The sequence below is a fragment of the Ambystoma mexicanum genome, chromosome 9, assembly GCF_040938575.1.
Source record: "Ambystoma mexicanum isolate Mex_15411 chromosome 9, UKY_AmexF1_1, whole genome shotgun sequence".
In the NCBI taxonomy this organism is placed as follows: domain Eukaryota; kingdom Metazoa; phylum Chordata; class Amphibia; order Caudata; family Ambystomatidae; genus Ambystoma; species Ambystoma mexicanum.
Window position 1 is genome coordinate 1,325,681,717 of NC_090931.1, and position 26,520 is coordinate 1,325,708,236.

General features: G+C 46.7%; 1 protein-coding gene across 35 annotated transcripts in view; it reads left to right on the forward strand.

Moving 5' to 3' along the window:
* The window catches only part of CLASP1 (cytoplasmic linker associated protein 1), a 2,584,612-nt gene that overhangs the window by 2,232,526 nt on the left and 325,566 nt on the right, over positions 1-26,520 (forward strand). For all 35 annotated transcript variants that reach the window (XM_069616701.1, XM_069616702.1, XM_069616704.1 and 32 more), the window contains one exon: positions 14,490-14,618. In XM_069616701.1, the coding sequence (XP_069472802.1) occupies positions 14,490-14,618 (129 nt within the window). The remainder of the gene's footprint in view (positions 1-14,489; positions 14,619-26,520) is intronic.

Here is a 26,520-nt window from a genome sequence, read left to right on the forward strand (position 1 = left end):
CTCTTACCCTCTACTATGTCTTCTGTGCCCCCACCAACCCTGGTGAGATTATTGCCCTGCTCCTCAAGACTAACCCTTTGTGTGTCGCCACTGTCCCTGCACATTGTGAAGCGCATAGCTCCCAGTGTTGCTTCACATCTTTCATCCCTCTTAAGCCCCTCTCTTTGCAGTGCCACTTTTCCCTCATCCTACGAGACAGCTGTCATCCCTCTCTTTAAGTAGCCTTGTCTAGATCCTAGCTGTCATAAGACTTTCAACCTCTCTCTCTTCTACCACACTTTTCCAAAAGCCTAGAGCGAGTAGTATTCAATCGACTCACTGAGTTCCTTGGCACTCAAAACCTCTGGGGCCCTCTTAAAGCTGGCTTCCGACCTCTGCATTCTACCACGAAAGCTCTGGTCAGTGTCCGCATCTAGACCTCTTTTGCTGAGCATGCAAATCTTTCATGTGTTCTTATTCTTCTCGACCTCTCTGCTGCCTTCAATACTGTCAACCATTCTGACCTTCTCTCTACAGTCTCTCCTTGGCATCAGCGATGAGGCCCTTGCTTGGTTTGCTTCATACCTTGGTCCCAGACACGTTGGGGTGTCCTAGAACAGCCCTACCTCCCCACTGTTGGGAGTTCCCCAAGGGTCTGTCCTTGGTCCGTTTCTCTTCACTCTCTATGCCACAACTCTTGGCGCCCTGTTCTCCTTTTACGGATTCTCCTATCAACTATTAGCTGATGACACTTGGATCTTCTTCTTTCTCTACTTATCTGACAAGCTTTTGTCAAAAATGAGAAACTGCCTCTCCGTCATCAAATATTTCATGGCATCTCACTTGCTCATGCCCATCTCCACTATTACTGAAGTGAAGTTCTCTACTTCCCAGCCAAACACGCAATCTCTTCCTCTCCTCATCCTATTCTCTTCTTACTGCCTTTCTTCCTCTGCTTCCGCTCGTAACCTTGGTGTCATCTTCGACTCATCACACAACTATGTTTCATATCCAAATATGCCACTGCAGCCAGACTCAACCTCCTCAATATCAGAAAAATCTGTCATCGCCTTCCTTTCAATACTGCTAAACAGCTAATCTCCTCCTTGATCCTTTCTAGATATGACAAATGTGCTAGTCTCACGTTCACAGTTATGCTTTTTCACCTCTGAACAAGTACTCAACTTTGCGGTTTGCACTCTTTCTTCAACTTTTCTCGCTTTACCTCTGCCTTCTCAGCCTGTCAACAGATTGGCTGGCAATCTGTGAAACAAAGGGCTAAGTATAAATGTATGTTCAAAACTATCCATGGACTCGCCTATCTACTCATCCCACTCCCCGCGCTCGTTAAGATAATCCTCAGCTCACCTCTGTCCCACCACTCGTGCCTCCTATGCTCCCTCTCGTTTCCTCTCTCTCCCTCTTTGCAGCCGGACTCTGGAAGGCTCTTCCTCTCCCTCTCTGTACTACTCCAACTGTACCACTAGTTATATCCAACCTCAAAGCTCTCCTTTCTGAAGAACCTATTTCCAAGCACTCTGATAAGGCATCACCCTGTTTCCTCTCTCCATACCCTTCATGGACAAACCCTCCATCCTTAATTCAGCACTTTCTCCACAATCCCATTCCTATTTCATTCTGTCATATCCTAGTCCCTGGTTTGCTTCCACCTTCCTCTGCAACATCTGGTCTTAGTCACATTCTCTCACCCCATTGTAAAGGACTCATGTCCTCCGCTCTTTTATCAATAATACATTCCTGTAAGGGTTTTTGCACCAAAATGCATTTCTATACCTGTGATGTTTATGAATAAAAAATATATATATTAATGCCAAATCCGGTTAAGTCCTCAAACCCTGCATGGATTACGGGCATCAAATCTCAGTTTCGAATCTGCACCGCTTTTGCCTTTACTGCCTCGTTAAGGGCCATGACCCGCAGGATAATGTGCCGTGTCAATTGATGTACCCATCGATGCACCGATAGTCGCTTTGTAAATGAGGCTACACTCTTTGCCTTCCTCCACAAGGAGAGAGGTGACAAACTGACCCTCTCGAGGTCACTGCATGCAGACCATGACACAGAGGAACGGTGCCCATGCCGTAAGGACAAGAAAAAGAAGAAACGCTGCAAGAGGTCCAGATCTGCTAGAAATTCTTCAAAGCACCAATATTCAATGAATTGCTCTTCTCCCACAGATTCCTCATCTGATTGATAGATATCCTCATCCAGCTCTGCTGCTCAGAAACATTTCGACAGGTGGAATAGTGTACCTCGTTTCAGCCGTTGATCGTCAGTCCATATTGCTCGATTGTCAGCTCCGGGGGGGGTGTGTGTGTGTGTGTGTGTGTATAAATATATACTATTGGGGTGGGACGGTGACTCACGCTCAAATAAACTTAGATCATAGTAATGTTCGACATCAGAAATACAGTTTTCCAAAAACAAGTAATTTCAAAGAAGTATGCTGATTCCAGATTGTGGACAGCCGACACATGTTTCGACCCACAGGTTGTTTTCAAGGCTCAACTCCTGTTTCAAATTGCCAGAGGGTCTACATCACGAACAGAATATTCAGAACGCTGGGATTGGGCCCCTTTATTTATCTTTTCAACCGATTTACGGGAATATATTGACTATTTGACAACTACTCAACGTTGCACCCATTGATGGGCTATTGTTAGGACAGTTTTTCTGAAGTCCAATTAAGGGCTTAGCAAAACCATTCTACTGAGGCAGTACAAGACTCCACTCTTAGTATAAGGCTGTACACCTGAGTTCGGGGTAGCGTAGACAGAGCAGCCAGGCTTATCTTAGGAGGGAGAGAGGGCAGTAGATACAGTACAAGTGAACATTGTAATACAAATGATCCAAAGAAACACTGACACACTATGTATTGTAAAAATAAAGGATTTATTTAAATACAGGTAGGCCCAGATAAATAAAGGGGTTAAGTAAGTACTAACACATTATATGAAATCACAATATAAAACACAACACTATACTTGAAAGCACACAGGCCCAAGTATAAAACTTATTTGGAACACCTAACAGTATTTCTAGGGAATTCAAAACCTTGTTATACACATTTAGTAAAGGGCAAGCCTATTCTTTGGGAGTAAAAGACCAATTGTTACTTTTAGATTACTTGTGGTAATACAAGGACAGTAGGCCCTTCCAGTTGTACAGTGACTCTTGGAACAAATCACATAAACAGTCAACTGGACAATATACATTTGTTGAATAGTGAAACACTTATTCTAGGTGCAGTAAAAACCTATAACTACTTTTGTCATAACACACAGTTCTACCAGGTGAGTAAAACCTAAGGATGTAATGTACAATTACAGATGCTTTGGAAATCGGGGAACCCCAGATTGAGGTAAGCAATAACTCTGGTAACTTGTTTTGGATGGCACACAGCTAACACAAGGTAAGTAAAACCCACTTACTTTAACTTCACAATGAAGCAGAAAGTAAAACCCAATGTCACACTTTACTGAATAGTTATTCTCGGTAGGCAACAACCTAATGCAGACTTATTAAGGACAGGCTAGCAGCAAGTCAGGGGAAGCAAGACCCAGTTGGGGGACACTCATACAATTACCCTACAGGAATAATCTGGTGAAACCAACACATTTCTTTTGTAAAGAGGCACAACCTAATCACAGGAGAGTAAAATACCTACACATCTACTTTCTTTTAGACTGGTAAAACAGTGGCTAAGGAAGAAAAAATGTTAACCATACTTTTAAAAATAGTGCATCACACCTTCAAGATCAGTAAGAACTTTTGTAACTGTTCACTCTTAGAATTACAGTTACCAACCAACCAACTCTTTACAAGTAAGTAAAAACACTTGATTTCTTTTCTAGGCAGAAGTCCCAATCCCATCAAAGTCTTTCCCTTAGAGCCATGAGTGTTCTCAGTGGCAGAAGGGGGGTCACTAGGACTAGTGACCAACAGGCAGTGTTAGAATAAGTTCTTTAGTAGCAAAAGTCAGAGTATCCTTAGGAAAACTTGCAAACAAGTGAGTACTTTACTTCTAGGGTTAGAAGGGGGTCCAGGGGCTTCAGAGAAGACACCCCAGCAGAATTCTAGCAGGGGGACTGGGTGGACTGGACGAGGGACCTCCCAATCACAGAAAACACCCTAGGACTACACAGAAATCCCAACAGGCTTAAGGTAAGTATATACCCAAGCCAACACAGTACCTCAGCAATGAAGAAGAGATTGCAGCAGGCGAACTTCAGGGACTGAAGCCAAATACTCGGTCACTGGATTCCTTGTCCTGGAGACGGAACAAAAGACCTGAGAAGGGACTTTGCAGCATGGATCGTTGAAGAAGGCTCTAGGGAAGATTTCTCTCGCAGCTGAATGCAGTTCTGCGGGTTTGGCGCCTTTTCAAGGAGCACAGAAGAAGACAGAAAATTGTGGTTGAATTCTCGTCGTTTAAAAGGTCCAGCACTCTTGTGAGCAGACTTTTTGGACTCGATTCCTGTCTCTGGAGATGGACCAGGATGCCCACGAAGTTTCAGCGAGATTCGGAAACCGCACAGTGGCTGGAGGTCCCAGGGTATTGGGCTATTGCAAGAACGCAAGGTCGCAGCAACCCGTGGGATGGCTCAAAATGCAGGTTGTCTTGAGTCTATTGGGTCTCACCAGGCTCTGGGTTCGGGTCATCGTTTTCGGAGACCCCAGGTCGATCGGAAGGAAGGGCTGCAGCAGGCTTCGGTTACACAGCAGGCTCTCCATCCGCTGGAAATCATTCCCGCCGCTTTTCCTTCGTCATCCTCTCCGGTTTTCTGTTCCAGTGGTCGACATGACTTCAGCTTCCAGGTTTCCAGTATTTATCAGGAACTGCAACACAAACTCTGCTTTCTCTCCCCGCATTTTACAAGAAAGGGGCTTTTGGCTGTCCAATCAGGACAGCCAACCCCCCACTGGGATTTGGCCCAGTCGAAGGAAGGCATGAGACAAAGGAGGGGGAAGTTTTGGACTCCTCCCCCACTTCCTGTGCTTACAGACTGACTGGAGCCTGGGCGGGGGGGGTACAGGGGACTCCCGCCAAAGACAAAACTCAAACAAAGGAATTTCCCGCCCTGGATGGTAGGGGAAGGAACAAGAAACGACAAGAAACACTAAAATGGCAGAAAAAGAAGACAGGGGCCATTTTGGTAAAATGAGCACCCTTGGGTACCTTTACTGCAGCTGTGATCACAGCCCGCGGTAAAGGTGCACCAAATTAGTAAAAGGTATCACTGCCACCAGCCATTAAAGGTAAGCTTGTCACTGTAACAGAATTGTTACAGTTTAAATGTGAAAGGGGATACATTGTATCTCCCCAGCACTCCACATAAGGTGGGGGTGTTCTGGTTTCACATAATCAAATGTAAAAGGGATCCAAAGATCCTTTCTACCCTTGGGAACTGTAGTTCACTTAAGGTTAGCACAAGAAAGTTAAATGGGGAGCCCCTAGGGCAACCCAGCAACAACAGGCACTTATTGCCAATAAGTTGTTTGACATGATAACTTTATAAAGACACTATGGAGAGTCTTAAAAATGACACCCATAAAAAGAGTTAGACAGGTGAGTGTGGAAAAAGGTTCCCACTCACTGAGGTATTAATGAAAAATATCCCACTAGAAAAGCAAAGTTCTCGAGTTGAACCAGGAAAGGAAGATTTACCAGCTCTGTGGAAATCTTACCTAACAGCTATATGTAGCAATTTATGATTCCTCAGTTACGCAATCTTGTGGACAAATTAATTCGAAGAAGGGTGTCTTTAAAGGACTAATCTTCAACTACAGAAATTGTAATTTAAAACAGGAGTTAGGCCGTGAAAACGACCTGTGGGTCGAAACACGTGTTGGCTGTCCACAATCTGGAATAAACAGCATACTTCTTTGAATTGACTTGTTTTTGGAAAACTGTATTTCTGATGTTGAACCATATTATGATCTAAGTTTACATGAGCGCGAGTCACCTTCCCACCCCAATAATCTCTTGTATTATATTCCAACTCGGTGGATGAGTTGGCGGGAAAGAGTGATCGCTGCCAGTTTACACCATAATTTTCCTTTTTGTTATTTAATGTAAGAGTGGTCATGAGCGCACAGTACTTATATATCAAATCCACAATTTTGTATATTTCAGGGTGTGTGTGTGTGTGTATATATATATATCTTGTCACTATGCCCCATACCTCGGTATCTTTTTTCCGCACGGTTGACAAACTGATGTGAGGAATCTTCAACTCCGTTTTTTTTTTTTTACTAGAATTCGTCAAATCTTTGTAAAACCTTGACCACGACATGTCCGCTCCCTGGATTGTGGGCTTTAAGAGGTGCACCGACTGCCATTCCAAAATGCTGATGACCGACCCCCAGGACATTTGTCTGTGGTGTCTCAGGAAGGATCATGACAGAGGGATATGCATTGTACTCCAAAATGCACAACTTACGTGAGCGGGTCGCCAAACTTGCTTTGGGCCAACCGTATCCGAAATCCCCGGCATGGTCGATAGACAGGTCTTCCGAGGCTGCGACTGAGGAGCCCACCCCCAAAAAGGAAAAGGAAAGGCATTGACAGAAGGCCAAAAAACAGTGACGCTCAAGAACCCAATCTTCATCGCATAAGAAAAAGAAGAGTCATTGGCACAAGTCCAGCTTGTTGGAAAAGGTAAGCCCTTGGCTGGACCGACCACTTGAGAGGAGTGAGAAGACTCAAGAGCCAGAAGCTGGCTATGTTTAAGATGCAGGCTGTGTGTGTGTGCGCCCCCCAAACAGCAAGCCTAAGTGATTGTAGTGGTGCTCGGTACTCCCGACCCCTCACGTGCCAAACCATCGACGGCATCAGAGAAGCCTTCGTGCTCGACGCTGAAAAAAGTTCCGAAGCCTTCCACGTCCTGTCCTTCCCAAGGTCATTGAGAGGCTGACCTTCATGACATCATGCTTGTACCCAACCCCCGATCAACGCCGAAAGATAAACCTTTGTCGGCAGTTGTCGGCGACGGATCCTTTGTCCCTCTCACCAGGTCGGTTTTCTTCACGTCCAAGACGTCGATTTTCTGTGCCGACCAGGTTGATGATCAAGGGGACATAGATCTAGAGATCCAGCAAGTTCTCTCTCTCTCTCTCTCTCTCTCTCTCTCTCTCTCTCTCTCTCTCTCTCTCTCTCTCTCTCTCTGTGTCTCTCTCTCTGTGTCTCTCTCTCTCTCTCTCTCTCTCTCTCTCACACACACACACCTCTCCTTCCTTTCAACCCTTCTTCCCTCATCCCTCCTGCCCCCCACCTCTGTGTGCCCCCCCTCACAACTCTTTGAAAGGGGGCAACCAGCTTCACTTAGCCACCCTCAACTCTCGCTCTATCAAACATTCTGACATCTGTCACCTTGGGGGCGTGGCCTGAGCGCATGGAGTGAAGAGGTGGATCTGTGGAGCTCCTGTCTGCATTCTACAGTGATCCTGCGTACCTAACTTGTGGTGAAAGTAGAAAAACTAAAAGATAACCCAGGGGCAGGCGAAGCCGTTGTCTATCCTCCAGAAGTGTAATCCACTGAAAACGGAGCCTCCGTATGTGTGGAGGCATCCCTGAAGCGAGACTCCCCCGGTGATCAAAGATGGCGGACGGTCCCGTGCTGCAAGGTTAACAGGGAGGCGGAGCAGAGGCTAGCTGTGCGTACACTGGTACTCTGGCCGAGGCGGAGCACCTGAGTGGTGAGGTCTCGGCAGAACACACACTGCCCAAAGAAGACGTTCGTTGCTGCAACGGCTGGCAAGCATACGCGGAGGATCCGTGTTGCACAACGCGACCTACCGGCAGGAAAAGCGGTGGAAGGCAGCGGCGGTCCTGAACATCGGTGGACAACTGAGTGTCCCTCTGAGGGGCTCCCCTGCCAGCCGTGGTGGCGAGCAGGAGCACCCACGGATCCGGAACGTGCAAACAGAGGTCTCCTTACACAGCACGCAGACTGGTGCATAGCATCACACACCAGTTGACCACCCCAAAGCTATACTGCTCCGTAGTTGCTAAGTGCAACGCGAGGAGGCAAACAGAGCGGTGCGACCATCGTGATGGTAGCGCACTCGGAGCACAGCCAGTACTGGGTGCACAAGGATCTCGCCGGTAGGACTACTGAGGATCTGGCAAGGCTCGATCAGAGTGCTGACAATGTTTGCACTCGAGCCCAAGGTGCGATTGGTGCCTCAGCGGCTGGAAGACACAGGATAGAGCTGACCTGAAACTGCTGAGAGAGTGGGCAGGGTGGCATTGTGCTCCGATAGGCAAATAGACGGTGAGTGACAACCAAGGGCCCCCAGAATTGATACACACGTCTGACCAAGGGGTGCGGGCTACATAGGAGGCTGGGTGCACGAACACGTTGAACACCACTACGGCACTGCACAACTCAGACTTACAAACTCAACACTAAGGCAAGCTGCATGCGCTGTGCCCAACTGGTTAACGACAGCTGATACCCCACCAGGAGTAGTTGCTGCAGAACGATGCAGTGAGGCTGGTGCACCTTGGAGCAGGAGCAAACCCACAAGAATAGCGGCAGGGAATGGATAAAGGCTGCAATAACCTTCTGAAGGAGCTGCTAAAAACAAGCTTGGGCAGCCTGATACGGGGGTGGTGGGCTGCTGCCATTACCGCGTGTAGCAGAGGTCTGAACCCGGGAATAACCTGTAGTGGACCTGGGTGAGTGGAGTGGGACCTAGAGGGCACGCTGATCCAACTGATAAAAATCGCACCCTTACAGCGAAGCCATACGTTTTGGGACAACCCATGCAGCAGCATTGTCGACCACAGCCACTGGGCTGTATAACCCTGCGAGATCGGCCGCACAGAATACCACTGCGCTGTGCGCCCTGGTTTAAACTCCACCTTCGAGTTGGGGAGAAGAAGGTGGGTCCGGTCCCTGTCCGTGACTACCAAAGTGAGTCGCAAGTCGCCGGCTGTGTTTGGGAAGAAGTGCTATACAGGGGGCTGGAGGAACCAGCGGAAGTGTGGCCTGGCAACCTGGAAACAAGGTCTGACACAAACTTTTCTTCTGGGGGCAGTCCGGTCCACTAGTGCTAGGGATGCAGGAGTTGGTTAACAGTGCTACAACCCCAAAGGCGAGCGCTGAGCCAGTGCCAACTGATCAGACCCATTCCGGTGCATACCAGTATGTCCCCAACTAAAGGGAAAAACAAAAACACTATCATTGACTCCTTCACCAACGACACTAAGACTCGAGACTCAGTGCAAGGCCACGCTGCCGCACAGAAAGAACCCAGGCAACAGAACCTGGTACCAAGGAAGACTTAGTGCTGGCGGCGATAGCAGCACTAAGGGCATCAATGCAAAAGAGAACAGACAAAATCAAAATTGACATGCAGCTACTGAGACAGGATGTACGCAACCTATTGGAGAGAGAGTTACGACCATTGAAACTGACCTGAAAGAAACTCAAGAGATCCACCTCAGACCTGGAGATCAGACTGAAAGAGCTAGAAAGGAGGAACGCTGTGCTGGAACTACGGGCTGAAGACGCTGAAGGGCGGACCGGCAGAACAACGTTTGGCTGCTGGGGATTCTGGAGGGCCTGGAAGGCCAAAATCCCACTGGTATGTGGAGAACGTGCTGCTGCAAGAAGTGGACGCAGGCAATTTGTCACAGGGATTTGTGGTGGAACGCGCCCATCGATCGCTGCAGAAGCGACCGCTGCCGGGAACCCATCCATACCCAATGATTGCGAAGATTCTGAACTTTCAAGGGAGAGAAGTAATACTGAAATACTCAAGGGAAGGACGAATGATACAGCAGGATAATTCCAAAATAGCCACTTATGCGGATTACACACCGGCAGTCCAGAGAGCCAGGAACTCCTTTGTACCGGTTAAAGCTAGACTCTGTCAGCTAAGTGTCAAGTACATGCTTATGTATCCGTCAAGGCGCAAGGTGATTTACAAGGGCAGAGCAATCTTTCTCAAAACCCCAGCAGCGGCCAATAAGTGGATGGAGCACAACAACCGTGACGATGGCGCTGAACCGGTCACTGTTGCATGGGAGGGGATGAAGTGGGCTGTGGGTGAGTGAATCTTGTAGTTTATTACACTGCCATCATGGGTTGCTGAGATTAAGACAGCAACTGGTTACACCACGTTAGATGCTCCCTTTTTTCTTTCATTAAGGCGGGGGCGATGCTGGACTACCTAAGCTCGGCATGAAGGTCCACCCCATACCTAGATTAGTGTTGGCCCGTTGCTAACACTTATTTTCTCGCACACAACAGCCCAGATGGGCTCCAAAGGTGCAGGGGTGTCCAAGAGTGCGGCTGCTGGGTCAAATGTTTTGTTTACTGTTTGGATGGTTACACATTTCTCACATAGGAGGGCACAAATAGGAGATATATTGCCTGAGGAGATCAGAGGAAGGAGATGGGGGAGGCATATAAGTGGGTACCCAGGCATGGATGTAGCCGGCAGATATAGCAGGACAAAAGATACTGGAGGGCTAGAACCAAATATCACGCACGAACATGGCACATAACATAAAGGTATTGCCATGGAATGTGAGGGGTATGGGCACGTACCTGTGTAGGAATTGCGTGAAGTTCTTCCTTTGCAGGAAAAGGGTGGCAATCGCACTGCTCCAGAAGACCCACCTTACGTAGGGGGAAATGGCAAAGGTCAAAGAACGCTGGGGGAGGGGGGTAGGGTTATGAGGTGGCGTACTCCAAGTACGCTAGAGGGGTTTTCACTTGGATCAGTCCCACTGTGCCACTTCAAATACTGGGGGTGGAGGCCGACAAAGATGGAAGGTACCTGATCTTAAGGGGGCACATAGACAACGCAGAGGTATGCTAAATTGACTCCTATTTCCCTAATCATGGAATCCCAATGCACGCTAAAATGATAAGTGCTAAAATAGTGCCATATTGGGAAAGCCCCCTCATTTGGGGGGGGGAGAGGGTTCAACTGTGTCAGGGATCCAGACTTGGATAGATTGTCTCTGCCTGTGGACAACATCAGTCCAGCACATCCTCTGCACTCAATGCAGCCCTAAGCAACCTTGAGGATAAGTAGGAGTATAACTCAGCAGAGGCAGAAAGAGGGATCTCAGGTTGCTGATTATTTGTTTGCTCATTCAATGAGACTTGATAGTGGTCGCTCCTATTTAACATTGCACATTGAGCCTCAAGCACGGCATTAGAATCTTGTTCCATTTGCATCATAGATTTTAGTCTTTCTTCTATCGTGCTAGCCACTGATTCCTGCTGAATGTTAGTGCCAGTTATAACTGGGGAAGTTTGCTTATTTTTGTCCCCATTAGAAGGTCTTTCCAGTTCTTGCTTTTCCACTATTAGTTCCTCTTTGTGGAACTCAACCATTTCCTCCTCCCTGGTAGGACTTGAGCAGCCCAGAGCTTTAATTTGCTTCGGGGAAAAAAGATGTAATTTTAGGGGTTGAGGCCATTGCTGAGTTGGACATATTATTAAAGGGCGACGACGGAGGTAAAGACAATTGGTTCAAAAATAATTTAGAAGCCCCCTTTCATAGGTGAGCTTGGCAGGCAAAATCCCTACTAATGGGAAAGTAAGCTCCCGCAATGAAGATAAAATGGGCACGCTGGGCATGCAGACACAACTGACACACTGGGCATACAGGAAGAGGCGGTTGTACAATGTGAGGCAGGCTCTCTATCCCTGCTGGTTTGCTACGCAGAGCTTAGGCGTACGACACGTTAACTTTAAATGGTATACGAAGAGCCAGAGGGGTAGAGAGACTGCTTCCCCGTTGCTAAAGAGTCTTGCGGCTTACCCGGCTCATCCTGGATGACTACCGTACACTGCCTCTCACTTGCCGTCCACACGTCACGCTTGACTCCCGATGTTATTTTTAAGGAAAACACACCTCATCCACTTTTTTTTTGTTAGCAATGTATCTTTTTATTGAAATTCAAATGTACAGTGCTGACAGTAATGCCATCAAAAGGTCTATCTTGTATCATCAGAATTTCTTTTTTTCATTTCATGAATCTTAACCCCCTAATCAACATAACGTTCAATTAAATAAATCAGAACACCACCAAATCAATCACAACCAGTTCCATTCGATAACTTAAGCAAAATTCTGTGGTTCCCCCCCTCACACCCCCAGCCGACCCTGCTTCAGTAACACTCTTCCCATAGGTATTCAACACTGCAGCAAATGTCTCAGGGTTTATGGGCAAAAGAATCTCTGTTCCCTGTCCTGCACAAAGTCAAAAAACGAAGTGCAGGTGCAAGAAAACTGTACCATTTTCCTTTTTATGTGGGCTGTTAATTTCTCCATCAGTTTAAAGCCCCTGCAGAGTTTCAGCAGGAGAGATTCCAAATAGATGTGCTGCTTCAAGCTAGTCTGCAGTAGACTGCCTCTCGCTTCGGTGTCTCTCTGACGGCAGTCCGTATGGCCGGAAAAGAGAATATCACAGCGGATGCCTTCAGCAAATAGACGTCGACCTCCCATGAATGGGAGCTCTGCTTGGAATTCTTCAAGGCGATCTTCTCCTTTTGGGGGACTCTCTCAAGTGAACCTCTTCAGTTCCAATGTCAACTGGAAGTGCAGATGGTTCTGCGCCACGGAATGACCTCATCACAAAGCTCTGGTGGACGCACTGACGATTGAGTGGACTTTGTGTTCCCGCTGATTCCTGTTATTCCTTGGTTCTCAGGAGATTGAGCCTGTTCAGGACCACGTTGTTCCTTATTGCTTCGGACTGGGACTGAGTTGCTGGACATGGCCATCTGCCCTCCATGATACCTTCTGAGGAGAAACGACTTCCTCTCCCAGTAGAAAGTGGGTTGTCCTCTGACTGAACCTTCATGCTTAGATACTGATAGGCTGCGATGCAAGGTGTGGGATGTGTTTCGACGCCGTCCATATGCTCCTTACATCTGGGACGCCCCCTACGAAATCCATCTATGTCTGCAGCTGGTGTACATTTTCAATTTGGTGCCAGGAGAGGGATATGGATCCTTTATTCTGACCGCTATCCTCTGTGTTGGATTTTCTGCTATCCTTGGCACAAGTGGGCCTGCAGATTGGCACTGTGACGGGTTACCTTGCCGCTATTTCAGTTTGCAAGAGGTCCACAGTACACCGCTCGTTCTTCACAATCACCACTGTTATGCAGTTCTTGCAGGGTTTGCGTAACCAGTTTGCTGCCAGACAGTTTGGTTCTGGTGTGGGATTTGAATTTAGTTTTGACATTTCTTGCGGGTGCTCCGTTTGACCCTCTTCATTCCTGTCCTATTAATTACTCACCCTTATGGTGATTTCCCTGATTGCCATCAGTTTCGAGAGACCGCTGAGTGAGCTCCATGCGTTCTATGTTTTACTTCCCTATTTGTTTTTTTCCACAAGGAAGATGACTTTGGGAGTGAGGCCCTCATTTCTGACGAAAGTTGTCTCGGATTTCCATCTTTCAGAAGATCTATCTTTCTGTGTTTTTTTTTCTCCCCTTACCCCTCCAAGGCAGAGGAACGATTCCACCGCCTGGACCCGGTGCAAGCCCTGAAGTTCTACGTCTCTTGTACTAGAAAGACTAGGAATGATGACCAGCTTTTCCTGGCTTACACTGGGGCTTGTGCTGGCTAGACTGTCACCAAACAGATCCTGTCAAGGTGGAGTATTCTCTGCATCTCAGAATGCTACGATCTAGCTGACTAGCATGCCCCTGAGGGTCTCGGGGCGCAATATACCAGAGAAGTGGCTGCCACCTTTCCCCTGCAGGTGGGTGTGCCTGTCCTGGAAATCTGCTAGGCTGCAATGTGGGTATCTCGGCACACGTTTGTTAAGCATTACTGTTTGGATTCCCTTATGGGACCTGAAAATGACAAATGACTTTTATATTTTAAAAAAGTGTCTGCGATAAAAGGCCTCTAAGCTTGAATCAGTAAGTACACTGGGCTCAGTGTGCCTTTCATTTTGCACAGCACTAACCCTAAAAGTAAAGAGTTTGTAACCACAAGAAGTGCATGCCCAGCCCTACTGCACATATATTCTTCTACTTATGCATAGATGCATTAGACATCTTACCCAGGCTTTTGCTTGTGATACAGAGCCAAGTGCATTCCTGAATATGGGTTACTTTGAGTTAGGATTTTGTTCCAATTTTTTTTTAATTTACAATGCACAATCTTAGAAGTTTACATTTTTTAGCTGCACATGCCTTGTTGGAACTGCATACAATACATGCTTCAGTTTGACTGTCTTTTAAAGAAAACCTTTTGCAAACTTGACCTTTGGGTGTAGCAATTTGTATAAGGGTGAATGTAAACATTGAAAAGTCACCTATCCACTTTGTTGCTGGTCGATTTGAAGCCAAGCCTCCTCTGCGCTCTAAATAATGTAATCATCAACTACTGTCTTACTACACAGACACTATGTTTGGATGGTCCATGTCAGAAAAAGAACCCATTTGTGTTTTGACTTTAATAGTATGGTCCGACAAATAATTATCTTTCTTTCTGGCCTAGTATTCCATCCGAGCATTGGCTTTACGGGTACTACGTGAAATTCTGAAGAACCAGCCAGCAAGGTTTAAAAATTATGCAGAGCTGACGATCATGAAAACCTTGGAAGCTCACAAGGACTCCCATAAAGAGGTACACACCAGTTTTCATCTGTTTGCCTTACATCTCCATTGCTCAGTGTATGTGAGTAATGTGTCAAACTTACCACTTAAATGTATTTAGACACCTGGGCCAGTCCTGGGAAATTTCACATGTGCCCTGAACACATGAGCAACATTTATCCACACTCCAATTTGACACTTTTTACATGTTTCAATAGAACACATAGAATTTTCACTGGCAGCCATTTTGTGCCTCAAGTGTTCATCAGGGTACTGTCTAACATACCTGGGCTTCGATGTCTGCTTTAAAGTGCTGAGGTGTTTCTATGGTGTTCACTCAAACACAGAGCCAGACTAAACATTTTGTTCTTAGGGGTGTGTTTTTGTTGCTAGGTCTTTCTAGGTAAAATGCTTCACACTTCACCTTAACTCTTTGCTTTTTTATTTTTGTGTGGGATTCTGCCTTCAAAGTTACACGTAAGTGCCCCCCTATTCTCTTTGCACTGTATTTTTCTTTGTAGAACGTATAATTGAGATTTTTAATGCTGCCGGGATTATGGATGAATTCATTTTATATATTGAGCTCACCATAAGGTTTTTTTTGTTCTAATTTTCTCAATAGTGCATGTTTGTTATACACATATGTGGGGTTTTGGATGAAGTAAAAGCAGCACTTGCGAGCCTCTACGTTTTCATTAGTTTTACAGCATGTTTGTTTTAATGGTTTAAACGGGAATTACAGATGAAGATTATTCTGGATTTTCCAGACAAATTGAATGTAGGTGGTCATTTGTCAAACCACCAATAATCGTGCTGCATACTCTTTAGGATACACGTTATTGAGCAAGAGGCATGCAAGGAAGCAAATCTGTGATTTATTTATTTTTATCTTTCAAAACCTCAGTTCACCCTGGACATGCGTCTGCTTTCAGTTCTGTGCCTTGTATGTTTTCAATTCTGTCTCCTTGGAGCAAGCCCATCCTTCAACCTTGGGTATTACTGCTTTGACAATTTGTGTGTTGGGGAGCAAGGCCACTCTGTATTCTGCCACATATTGTGATAGCATTTTCTGCATGCAAATTGAGGGCTGCATGACCACTGCCACACAAAATAAAGACCTATATATTATCCTATTTTTTTTATTTGACTGCATCTCAACGTGGCAAAAACATTAAATGAAGCATATATATACAAGCAGATACAAAATTGGTACAGCATGGATTTGAATATTTCACACCAATGCTGGAAAGCATGTGGAGTTGTATGACTGCTTTTTTTCTAGATTTGGTGCCTTGCCCTTGATTGCAGTTCTTTTGGGAGGCTGTCATGACCATTTATGAGGGCAATCAGAGGTTGCAAACCCAGACATCCAGGCTGTATTCCCTGTTTCACCATTGGGGGTAGTTGGTACAGTTTGAAATACACTTTTGAAATTTGACTGCAAGACTCAACTTGGTAGCAATGTAGCGATAGTAATTACGAGCGAGCTTCTTTCTATGCTTCACTAAATTCTGAAACGTTATTGCTAGGCAGCTCCTTACCAAGAAGTTGCGTGATGTGATTCACCCGATTTGAAACTGGTTTTCACATATACCACAGTGCACAATTGACCAGTTAATTGCCTATGTAGAGTAAAGGGACCTTAGTGAAGGCTAACTTTGCTACCTGTGAAGTTCTTTGTGTTAAAACTAGAAAACCTCACAATATCATCAAAGGATTCCTGACGGTTCATATCTAAACGTGTTGCTAAATCTGTGTATGTTTATTAGGTGAATAGGGCAGATTTCATTACATAATATTTTTTCAATGGTAGATATCCCTATCCAGCTCTGCTGCTCGGAAACTTTTCCGACAGGGGGTGTAGTGGACCTCGACTCGATCGCTGATCCATCTTTTTCAGTGCTCGATCGTTGGCTCCGGACATGAAGTCAGGCGTCTTATATATACAGCGTCACTGCGCCCCATACCTCAGTTCCTTTTTCCGAGCGCTTGCCCGCTGCTTCGGGAACATGGCATTGAGTCTTCGACTCACTGTTTTTGACTAAATAGTCATATTTTCTCTCATAAATACTCAACCGGCGATGTCCGCTCACCGGATTTCGGGCTTTAAAAGGTGCACTGACTGCCATTCCAAAATGTCAGTGACCAACCTGCACAACATTTGTCTGTGGTGTCTGGGTGTGGATCACGACACAGAGGGATGTGTGTCGTGCTCCAAAATGCAGTTGAGATCGTTCTATGAGTGGGCCGACCACCCCCAAATCCTCTGGCGCGGTTGCTCGTCCGGTCCACCCCCAAAAAGGAGAAGGAACAACATCGGCCAAACAGCAGTCACACTCGAGAAGCCACTCTTCCTCGTCTTTGCGTAAGAAGAAGCGATGCAGACACAAGTGCAGCTAGTCGTTGGAGAAAGCAAAGCCCTCGGCTGGGCCAACCACTCAAGAAGAGTGGGAACGTTTCAAGAAAGCAATGCTGCAAATGTTTAAAACTTGGGGTGTTCCTTCCCCGCCCCCCCTAAACAGCAGACCTCGACGGCACTCAGTTCTCCCGACCCCACGCCGCCCAATCCATCAGCGTCAGAGAAGCCTTCGGGCTCGATGCTGAAAAAGGCGCGTAAGCCATAGACAGCTGGTCCTTCTCTAGAGCGTCGGGGCGATGCCCATGTATTACCCAAGCCTTGACCGGCGCTGATGGCCGTTCCATCTGCGTTGAAAGAAAATCCCTTGGCGCGGACTATCGGTGACAGATCTTTCGGTCTGCTCTCCAGGTCGTGATTCTTTGAATCCATGCAATCAATTTTCAGTGCCGGCTAGGGGACATTGATCCCATATTTACAGGGTCAGGAGTTGCCAATTTGTTTGGACAATCAAGCTGACCTGTTGGCGTTAGTCCAGGGGTTACACAATGCCAGTGGCCTGAACCCGTCTTCAGAGGTCGAATTTCAGCAGGGTCAGCTTTATACGCACACCCATGCTAAAGTCAGGAACTTTGCGGAAAGCATTGTAGACACCCTAGGTTTAAAGTCCCCTTCAGCGCCTGTTCAAGGCTATGAGCTGACAGACATCTTGGATGAAGTTCCTGTAATTGAGCATAACGTTCCACTTAATCTGGCAATTGAGACCCCATATCCTTTTTGCGGCAGCATCCCTGTTCCATGCCCCTGTTAACTTGAACTTTACAGGGAAGTACAGGCCACCAAGAGGAGATCCATCTTTTCTGGCTTCTCACACTTTTCCAGAAGGCCTTGTTGTGCAGGCAGCCACAATCATCACCAGACCTGCAGCATCCACTTCAAATCTACTTCCGGACAGAGAGGGTAAAAGGTTGGGCGCAATGGCAAAGAAAGTCTTTTTCTTTTTTTTCTTTGCATATGGTTTATTCAAGACAAACCTTTGCAAAACAGAATGTTAGATTGTTAACTTAAGTTAAAATCTTATTTTTACATTTTTCACATTCACAGAAAATGTTTTGCCCTGGAAACAATGTATTGCATATGAAGTTAGAAGATTCTTCTTTCAGCCGAGTGGAGAACCACAAACTACAATCGTGGAAAGTGTGGAACCGACTTGTGCACAAATGATAACAAAAATGTAAACTTGATTCAGATACACAAAGGTTGGTTGTTTAACTCCAGGTCTGTCAGATACACAAAATTCACTGGTGCAAAGCATCATTTCTTGCAAATCAGATTAGCCAATAGTTCTTTGTACGACATTATTAAAAGTTTCAACAAACAAATAAAACACATATTAAAATACATCTTGTGTCTATATCGAGGTCAAAAATATGCGTACTACAAGGTGCAAAACAATGATAGTTTGAAGACATGCAAGAGAATGATCAGTTGTATGCCCCTGAAGTACTCCGGGTCTACAACATAACACAGTGTAAGCGTGCGACAAAAGATTGACAGTCCATATTAATTCATCATCAGTATTTGCCCAACGCGTTTGGCATCAATTCCTTATTGACTAACCTGAGAAAGTTGGTGAGCAAAATTATCAGAGAGATGTTTTCGCCCCACATGCAACTCATCCATAAGATGTTTCCCCAGAAGCTGGTATCCCCAACATAGATTTTACAGAGAAACCTAATCCTATCTAACTCAAAAAAAGTACAAGCGATGACAAGATGTTGGGAGTGTTTCCACTGAATTAGCGTCCGAGCAAAAGCGACACATGATAACTGCTCCCTGGGAGTCATTTTGTTCCCCCAGTGTTTGGTGCGCTCTCTGGTGTGGACAAATTTAACTTTAAATCAAGATTCTCACCTTTGTCAAACGGGAACAGCTGTAAGTATAGACTCCTTGTGGCTCTTTTTCCTATAAAGCAAGCATATTCCCGTTGTAAGTGATCTTTACCTAAAGCCTCAATCGTGTGTGTCCAGTCCGAGCAATACAGCTTTTTTTTTTTTACATTGCCTGGTCGTAGTATCAATTCTTGTTCCTCAGTGCCAATCTTTGTGAGGCTGTGTAACATTCTTTTCAGATATTTAAGCAGTCTGCGGAGGAACTTTGCTTAACATTTGACCAAGATTTTCATACAGTAAATTTGTAGGAGGATTAATCATTTTTGCGTAATTTGTCAGTAGTCTCCAGTGATATTTGGAAGCTAAAGAGTTTAACTCTAGTTCTTGTCTGACGATTGGGTTGGGCAAAGATTTAGCAAGGCCCAAAATCTCATTTCATATCTGGCCCTGTAACTGATTAAGAAGAATGAGTAGAATAGAATGGAATGGATTCAATTTTTAGATTAAAGAATTCAATTGCTGGAAAGAGGAAGAATTTGTAGAGTTTTTTTTTATTTAACACTTTAATTTAAGAAAGGAGGAGTCTAAGCTTGAGAATGAGTGATTTCCTCCACATATTTGCTGGGGAAGTGTCACACAGATTGTAACCAAGATAACGCATATGAAGGGCTTTTTCTACTGCAACCCCTTCCATCATCCACCTCATGGTTTTGATTTTCTTTCCTACCAACAAATGCTATCTTTGTTTTTTCAGCATTGCGATGTAGATTGTTTTTGTGTGCATATGCCATGACAATCTGCAGTTTGTGTTGGAGGCCAAAGAGCATTTTGCCAAACAAGATTAAGTTGACGGCAAATGCCATCCAGTTAATGCGTAGCTTGCCTAAACTAACAGGAAAGGTGTCATATTTGTTCCACAGGTCGTTCACATCACTCAAGTATAGGTTGAACAGGGTTGAGGCCAGGTTACAACCCTGTTTGACCCATATGGCCATCGAAATGGGTTCTGTTAGTGCACCTGCCTAATTGATGCGCACGATAGCTGTTTGTTTAAGCATTGAGATAAGCAGGATTATAGTGGCAGAGATGCCATACATTGCCATTTTGTGCCATAAGAGCGCACGAGTGACGCACTCGAAGGCAGATGTCATGTGCAGCGATGCCATGTATATGGGCCCACTTTGAGATGCTTTTGTTGTTTCAAGAAGATGAGACAAGATGTTAGCATTGAGTGTGGTGCCCATGTTTTTGCGGAAACCTATCTGAAACCACTACAGAGTATGTTTAACCTTGACAAACAGAATAAGTTCCTAATAGAGGAACTCCTGTCCCCTGCACACTTTCACAAGCTCAGACGAGTGAGCCAAACAATTTATATTAACTTTTGTTCACACTTAGTGCGATTAGTGAAGACAATAATATTGATTTAAAACAAACAACCAATTAGTGATTCTCAAAGATGAACATCAAGACATTATTCTTTAAATTCTTCATATGTAGTTTTATTTTTCAAAATTGGCCCAACGCGTTTCGAAAAAAAACATCTCTTCTTCAGGGGCATATTCAATATTTCAATCATATCTAAAGAAAGGTTTCCAAAAACAGTTATTTGTTCAGGAGGGAATATCCAAGTTAATCATAATTATTTTTGTCAAACAGGCAGGTAGCCTCAATGCAGGTATTGTAAAATCATATATTTCGTTCAACATCAATTGTGCTTATATAATTTAATTCATTCAGTAAATATCTGACCTCTTCAAGTGTATACAATCTTGGTATTATTGTGGGTGTATTCTCTAAGTCAAAACTGAGAACCTCCTTTGTAGCTGCCTATGCAATTGTAACAGGTACTAAAACATGGTGTACCATAATATTGGAACAAAAGCAATCAAACATATCCAGAAAATCCTGTCTTTAACATATCAATCAATTATTTTTTCATTATTGTGGTTCTTGGTGTTTCTGATTCTCTGGTTGTCCAGAAATACATGGCTATAGCATCTCCAAATATCTTCATACCATTCTCCTTATTTTTAAAAGTTGTTCTAGAGTCTAAGGTGGAAACCCTCGGGTATGGATCTATATGCGTGTTAATTAAAATGTCCATTGCTGTCCTCTTTCCATGTCTCTAGTGGGAGTTAATATTTACGGCTGGTTGTCACAATGATAACACCATAGCTAATTTCTGAAGTTGCTTTATGGCTTAGAGTAACAGAAAATTGAGTACTTTGGATCTCAGAGTAATGGCTAGTTGTCTTACCCGGATTCAATTGTCACCAAACGTAGTTGTTTGAGGTAGATCTCAATAGGTGATTGTGCTAATCAACGTCTGATGATGATCCTGCGCATAAAGTTAGAAAGACATGGTCTGAGTGTATGGGATCTGGAGAGGGTAAGTAATTTATACAAAGTAGGAGGTCCTTACCCTTCAAGTAGGGCTGAAAAGCCCAATGCTGAACGGTAGACACAGCTTGTGGATGTAGGGGTGATCACAAAGGTGTTGGATCCCACGAGGGTGCCCGCTTGGTTAAGTGCAGCGATCTAAAAAAAGGATTTATAAGTAAGTTTGTTATGGAAGAACTCCATCTACTATTTTAAGGTTAAGGGAGTAATGCAAGGCAAGAGCCTATTGGTTAAAAGCTGGACCTACGTCCAGAAGTAGTCTGACACTTACCAAAACAAATGGTAGGTTTGTAGAGAAGAAAGTGTTCTCTTCCTTCCCGTTCCTGTGTGTGATTTAGGACTTAAAATGGCTATTTTATGTAGCGGCGCATTATGGTGATGTCACCACCTTGTTGTGTGACGTGACATCACCATAATAAATAGAAACCCGTGCGTGCGGTTTTTAATGCAGATAGGTATTTCGCGTAAAGAACAAATGATAAATGCTTGAATAACACCTAATGTTAGAGAAACATGTGGCTGTATAGCACACACGGTCGGTCGCTATTATCAGCAGCACGCACAGACTTGGGCGTTTCATGGTGACGTCACGTAACCACGTGGTGACGTCACCATATGCTGACCGTGTGTACCTATACAGCTAGGCAAGGAGGAGAAGATCTTGGAGGTGTACGGGAAGAAGCTGTAATCCAACGTGTCCTTGCACCTGCATCAAGCCAACGCGGATGCCATGCTGGCAGCCATTAACCAGAGGCTCTGACAGAGGTCAAAATCGTGGCGCAGGACTTCATGGAGTCCTCCGTGGCCCACATTGACACCTCTGTCCGTGCCATCTGTATTTCCACGGACATGAGAAGAACGGCCTGGCACTATGCTACAAAATTCAACCCAGAAGTCCAGGAACATATACTGGATCTTCCGTTCGAAGGGGGTGACCTCTTCCACAAAAAGAAACACAGCTCTCAAACAGCCAAGTCTTTATCCATTCTTACAAAGACCACACCCAAACCGTACACCCAGTCACAGCAACGCTCTGAGAAGGGGCGTACGTACAGAGGTTTCCGCGCCTTCCAAGAGCAGAGGTCCAGGCTGCCTGACCATTCGCCGACCCAGCATCGGCGCCAACAACAAAAAGGGGGTTTGGGGGGGTAAGGGCTTTTTCCAGTCCTCCTCCACCGCAGCAGCCTCAGTGGTTAATAAGGCATAATACGCCCCTCCAGGTCCACGTGTCTCCATTGGGGGGCAGGCTTGCTCTCCATGCACATTTTTGGTGCCAGAATTTCACAGAACCCTGGATCCTCTCTGTAGGCTCCATGGGGGTACCGCCTCCCTATCCCAGCCTCTCCTCCCTCCTCCCCTCCCACAGGTTGGGACAGCAACTCTTTTGGCAGAGATCCGGTTGCTCGTCGAGAGCCAGGCAGTGGAAGAAGTCCCGCCTCCCAGAGAGGCTTGGGCTTTTACTCCAGGATTTTCGCCATTCAGAAAAAGAACTAGGGTGGCCTAAGTGTTGTGCTGGACCTTTCCACCCTCAGCTCTCCCTACCTCTACAAAAATTCAAGATGGTTACGCCAGCTTTGATAGCTGAGACATTGTGCAAGGGAGACCGGATGGGCTCCATGGATCTGAAGGACGCATATTTACACGTCCCAATATGGCAGCCTCATCGTTCCTTTCTACGATTCAGGATTATGGGCTACCATTTCCAATACAAGGCGCTCCCTTTCGGCCTCAACTCGGCTCCAGGGTCTTTACCAGGATGATGAACACGGTGGCAGCCGTCCTCAGGTCGCAAGGCCACCACATTTACCCGTACCTGGACGACTGGCTCATCAGGGCTACATCTCCGGAAGCAGTGCACCATACCTCCCACACTCTTATGAACACACTGCACAAGCTGTGTTTTTCGCTCAACCTCAAGAAGTCACAGCTGAAGCCCACAAAGACACTGACCACCTTGGGCCTCATTTGGGACACGTGCTCCTAGAAAGCTTTTCCCTCGGAGGACAAGATCACAGCACTCAAGAGAGCCACAGCGCACTTCCTCAGTACCTCGGCCTGGTGGTACCAACACCTACTGGGTCTCATGGCAGCAGTCCTCTTGGCCATCCCCCACACGAGACTCGGGATGAGGAGGATACAGCTGCAGTTTGAAGCATCTTGGAACCAGGAACGGGACCATCATTCAGAGATGATCAGAGAATGATCCTCCGTCGCTTCACTCAGACCTCACATGGTGGTCCAGGGACTGCAACCTGCGGGCGGGCAAGCTTTTCCAGCAACCTACACCACAGGTCACCATCACCACAGACTCCTCTCTCGAAGGTTGGGGGGCCTCCCTGGACAACCACTGCGTCCATGCCAATGCCACCTGGCCCCGGCAGGAACAGGAGTACCACATCAATTGGCTGGAACGGAAGGCCATTTGGCTGGCACTCGGGGCCTTCCTTCTGGTTATCGAGGGCAATCGTCCTCGGACAGACAACTCGACCAGCATGTTCTATGTCAACAAGCAGGGAGGTACCAGATCCCCTCCACTGTGCAGGCTGGCAGTCCGCATGTGGGAATGGGCCCTGGAGAACAAAATATATCTCACAGCGGTCCACCTGCCGGGGGAATCCAACCTGGAGGCAGACCGGCTCAGCAGACTGTGAGCGGAGAACTACGAGTGGCAGTTGAACGACCTAGTGCTGCAGGAGACCTTTCACAAGTGGGGCCACCCTCAGGTGAACCTCTTTGCCTCTCGGGGCAACAAGAAGTGCCAACTGTTAGCCTCCTGGCAGGGTCAGGGCCCGGGCTCCCTGGGCGATCAGATCAGGTGGGACGGAACTACAGCATACACCTTTCCACCCACTCCCCTGATTCACAGGGTGATATGCAAGATCAAGGTGTCTCGCCTCCTCGGCATCATCCTGATAGCTTCATGGTGGCCAGCCAGGCCATGGTTTTCGGAGCTGCTCAGCCTCTTGGAGAGGCCTCCCATTTGCCTGCCGACAGGCCCAGCATATCTTCTGGCACAGCAGGATCATCCACCCCACACCAGAGAAATTAGTCCTCATAGCGTGGTTCCTGAGAAGGTCACGCTAGGACATCTCAGCCTTTCTAAAGCAAATATACCAGGGCCCAGTATAAGAGCAAGTGGACCAGGTTCTGCCACTGGGCAGACTCAAAGGGCATTAACCCTCTGGCATGTTCCCTGGACGACGTGCTCTTTTTCAGCGCTTTTCGCCCATTCCGGCGTGCAGGTGGACGCTTGCTGCACTTACCTGGCAGCCATCGGGGCTTACAGAAACTCAGAGGAGGAGGGCCTTTCCTCCTCCAACCCGATTGTCAAGAAACATTTGACAGTTCTCGCCAGGCTCTACCCACCCATCAAGAAGCCACATACTGTGTGGGACCTCAACATAGTCTTGGATGCCCTGGCGCACAAACCATTTGAACCAATGGCGTCTGCATACATCAGGCTGGTCGCCATTAAGACGGCCTTGTTAGTCGGCCTCACCTCGGCTCGCAGAATCAGCGAAATTCATGTGCTGGTCGCCATACACTACGTTTCACAAGGATAAGATCATCCTGCGGATGCACCCAACGTTCCTTCCTTAGGTGCCTTCAGCATTCCATCTGAACGAGGAAATTGTGCTGCCCATGTTTTTTGCTGAGCCCAAAGATGAGGCGCAGAGAGTTGTGCACTGGCTCGACGTCAGATGTGCACTGAAATTCTACTTGGACAGGACGAAGAGCTTCCGCAAGTCGGATGCTTTATTCATCACCTTTGAAGGTTCAAGACCAGGGTATCGGGCATCCAAGACCTCCATAGCCCGGTGGATGGTCTCGGCCATCAAAGAAGCCCACGAGGGACAGCATAAGCCACCCCCGGCCAACATGCATGCCCACGCGGTCAGAGCCAAGGCGACTGCCACTGCTTTCCAGCGGCATGTCCCCTGGCAAGTCATAAGCAGGGCGGCCACCCCTTCGGCTTTCCGCAAGCACTGCTGTTTGGATGCCAGCTCTAGATCAGATGCGGCTTTCGGACAGGCAGGTCTTAGGAACCTGTTGCTTAAGGAGGGTCTCCTCTCCACCCTTGGGCTACATTCAGTTGTAATCGCCCATGCAGTATGGAGGAAAGGGGACAGGACGTAAGAGTGATTATAAGTTACTCACCGTAGTGACTAACGTACTCTTAGTCCTTAGTCCCCCCAGCCTCTCCCCTAATAAAACTGGTGTCATTGGGCAATGTTAAATCTATTATTGACGCGTCTATGGGGACTGAGGTGTGGCGCCGGAGGGCGGAGTCAGGGCAGTGCATGCTCCTAGGGCCGCACCCCTGCGTGCCTCTAAATTTAAAGGGGAAGAAGGGTTTTTCTGGTGAAAAAGGTTCAGTTACACGTCCTTCGCAAGGGACACCCATACTGTATGGAGGAAAGGGGATGGGACGTAAGAGTAAGAACCTTGATCCGGGGAACTTTGGAACACAGACAAGGGCGCCAAGTATCCTTTGACTTTGGTAACCCTGAAGGCCTGCTGAGGCCAATGACAGAAGGAACTCCATCACTGGAGTGGTGGGGCAAGAGATGGGGTCAGTCTCGCATTCTCTGCACCACACTTCAATTCTTCTCCACCTGCAGGTGTACAGAGATCTTGTAGACGGTCTGCATGCAGTCAGTAACACCTCAAGTACCTCCTCTGAGAGATCCCAGTAATCATAACCAATCCTCTCAAGTGCTACACATGTAGGTTGAGGGACTGCAGGGTCTGGTGGAGTACCCACCTTCCAACTGGTTGAGGAGATCTAGGCTCTGAGGCAACCGGTTAGGTGGACAGATGGACAGATCCAAGAGCTCGGAGTACCACGTTCCCCTCACCCAGTCCGGGGCGATTAAGATCATGGTCGCTCAAAACCTCTTCAATCTCCTGAGAATCCAATGAATGACGAGAATCAGTGGGTGGTGGCGGGGGGGGGGGGGGGATTGTGGTACGAGAATGCAGATAGACACATGCTGCACCTATCTGGTGGCCATCGGAGCCTACTGGAATTCAGAGGAGGAGCTTTTCTCATCTGCCAATCTGGAGGTTAAAAGACATTTGACAAGACTCACTAGGTTCTACCCACCCATGAAGAAGCCACACCCCGTGTGGGACCTCAATATAGTGTTGGGCGCCTTGGCACATAAATCTTTTGAGGCTATGGCATCCGCGGACATCAGGCTGGTCACCATGAAGACCGCCTTTTTGGTGAGTCTTAAGTCTGCACGTCGTGGCAGCGAGATCCAAGCTCTAGTGGCTTC